Source organism: Plectropomus leopardus, unplaced genomic scaffold (assembly GCF_008729295.1).
Source record: "Plectropomus leopardus isolate mb unplaced genomic scaffold, YSFRI_Pleo_2.0 unplaced_scaffold18987, whole genome shotgun sequence".
NCBI lineage: Eukaryota > Metazoa > Chordata > Actinopteri > Perciformes > Serranidae > Plectropomus > Plectropomus leopardus.
This window is the reverse complement of record NW_024620482.1, coordinates 245-2,892: the sequence shown is the minus strand read 5'-3', so window position 1 is coordinate 2,892 and position 2,648 is coordinate 245. Positions and strand designations below refer to the sequence as shown.

At 41.3% G+C, this 2,648-nt stretch overlaps 1 protein-coding gene across 1 annotated transcript; it reads right to left on the bottom strand.

The window, feature by feature from the left end:
• Positions 1-50: 50 nt before the first annotated feature.
• Positions 51-2,430, bottom strand: LOC121965196 (rho GTPase-activating protein 4-like; the record flags this gene model as incomplete). Its single annotated transcript, XM_042515353.1, has 4 exons — positions 51-158; positions 409-510; positions 1,954-2,125; positions 2,375-2,430. Coding segments are annotated over 4 exons (438 nt in total), but the record flags the coding sequence as incomplete, so codon positions are not given.
• Positions 2,431-2,648: the final 218 nt, after the last annotated feature.

Here is a 2,648-nt window from a genome sequence, read left to right as displayed (position 1 = left end):
CTGAGTGAAGCACAGAGTATTTTCATGTCTAAGGTGTGTATAGGTCTTACACTGGCAGGTGTCGTGTGGCTGGAGAGGTTGGCGGCTTTCGATTGGGGCTCCCCTCACTTCCTCTCTGTCTCCCCGGCAACGAAGCACTGTCGCTGTTCACCCGCATCCTGTCACCACAAACACAGAAACTTTGTAACTTTGTGTAATGTGCATATATGTGTGAGCGTGTGTTCATGTGTAGAACTGTGTGAAATAATGTGAAAAGGGAGTATTTCTGTCTGTGTGTGTAAATTGCTGTCTACATCCATTGTGCTTGTTGGTGTGAATGCACTAATATATTGCAGTGTGCAGTCAAGTTCGTGTATGTGCATGTCTTTGTGTGTTTGTGTGTGTGTGTGTGTGTGTGTGTGTTTGTACCGAGTTGTGTTCTCCGTCTGTGGATCTTCTACTGTCAGGTTTCCAGTGCTGCCTCCTCCTCCTCCTCCTCCTCCTCCATCTTCTCTTTTCCCTCGCTCTGACCTGAAGGAGGAGATAAAGAGAGTGAGATATATTAAGAATATATTTCACGACAGAAAGTACAACCAGTACGAGTTTAAATATGGGATAAAGGTTGAACGATAAAATAACTGTAGGAGGGAGCAGAAGTGATATTAAATGTGACCAAATTTTTTTAAACTGAAAAATTTAAAGATGAGGCAGAAATCTATAATAGGTCGACAAAATAAAAAAACTCTTTACAATAACACAATGAGCCCGTGTTGATGTTTATTTTGATTTATGGCAATTTATGAGGCCATGGCATTAAGCGGTGTTATATTGTAAGATGTAAGGTGTAACCTGCACTTTGTCTGCACAACTACTGCACTGTACTATAGCAAGAGTTAAAGAGACACTTCAACTCAAATTCAAAAACACATATTTTTCCTCTTACCTGAAGTACTTATTATACATCTAAATTGTTTTGGTGTGAGCTGCAGCATGTTGGAGATTTCCGCCGTAGAGATGTTGACCTTCTCTCCAGCATAATGGAACCAGATGGCACTCGGCATGTGGTCAAAAAAATACATTTAAAAAACTCAACAGCAATGTCTCTCTTGAGAAATCATGACCCGTTTTAGTCAACATAATCCACAGACCCCGCTGTAAGCAGTTTCATGTCAGAACTATTTTCTTTCCCTCTGAACTACACCCTCCAATCATATCACTGTGCAGAAAAAAAAGCATGCATCTGATTTCTGGAAAGAGACATTGCTGTTATTTTTTTGTCATTTTGAGTACCATCTAGTTTTATTTTATTGGACAGAAAGCAGACATTTCTACAGCTGATATCACTCACGCAACAACTCACCAAAACAATCAAAATCGATATATAGCACTACTACAGGTAAGAGGAAAAATATGTATTTTTCATTTTGAGGTGAACTGTCCCTTTAACTTTGGAATGATTTGAGTTTACATAAATTAGATATGCAGTTTAAACGCCCACACACACAAGTACAGAATATAAAACTGATGCTGAAGTACTTTTCTGTGAGTGTCTAATCCAGTGGTTCCAAAACCTTTTTAAACTATGGCTCGTGTTCAACGTGATTTTTCTTTTAACATTGTTGGCACCTGGCCAGCACAGACACACACGAACACACACACTTTTTTGGGGGCTGGCTCTGGGCCCGTCTCAGAGTGTGCTGAGGGCCGAGGTGTCGAACCATTCATTTAATGTAGCAGTGTTACAGAGCCTCAATAAATTAAATACATAGATAAATCTACTCTTGTCTAAGAGGCAAATACAGAAAATTACTGGAGCCAAGACTTAAATGAAATGTACCATTTCAATCTATGATATAGGCATCCAAGATCCATTTCAACAGCCACTTCTGTCATAAAGGACGATTATCTTGGCAACGGTTCTGGATATGACTGCAGTTTTTGCCTAATTGGTTATGAAGTAGAAATGTCTCTCACCCATCCAGCACGCTGATGTACTTGTGAGGGATGAGACCTTTAACCCCTCCTACTTCCCCTCTCCACCAATCACAGGAGGCCTTGCTGTGAAGGATGAGAAGCTCTCCCTGTTTGAAGGACAGCTCTGCTGGAGATCTCGCCGTGTAGTCAAACATAGCCACTGCCTCCCACTCTGTACACACATGCACAGATACAGTCAACTCGTGCACATTTAGTCGTCATGTGTGCACATGAATCATAATCTAAAATCTTTATTCAAAATGTAAATGTGGTTTGTGGAACATTCATGTGAGTGATGCATTGGCTGTCTCTAATGGAAGCTGGCCTCTGCTCTGTGGGTGTGTGTGTGTGTGCGTGTGTGTGTGTGTGTGTGTGAGAGTGTGTGCTCGTGTGCTCGTATGCTTGTACTATATGTACTCACCGTCCTCACTGGGCAGATGCTCAGTCTCTCCGTCTCCCTCCTCTGTGATTGGTTCACTGCGGACAAACAGAAAAATGAAAGTCGATGGTCATGCACACAGACCAACTGCTATACCACAGACTGTCTTTATTCCTCACTTTACTTGCGCAAATTCACATAATACTTCATGCAGCTTTGAGATTTCTCAAATGACCCCAAAACCTCAGAAAACCTCAGAAAACAAGAGAGAGAATCACAGCTGATGCTCTGTCAAATGTCAAAGAATATTATATAA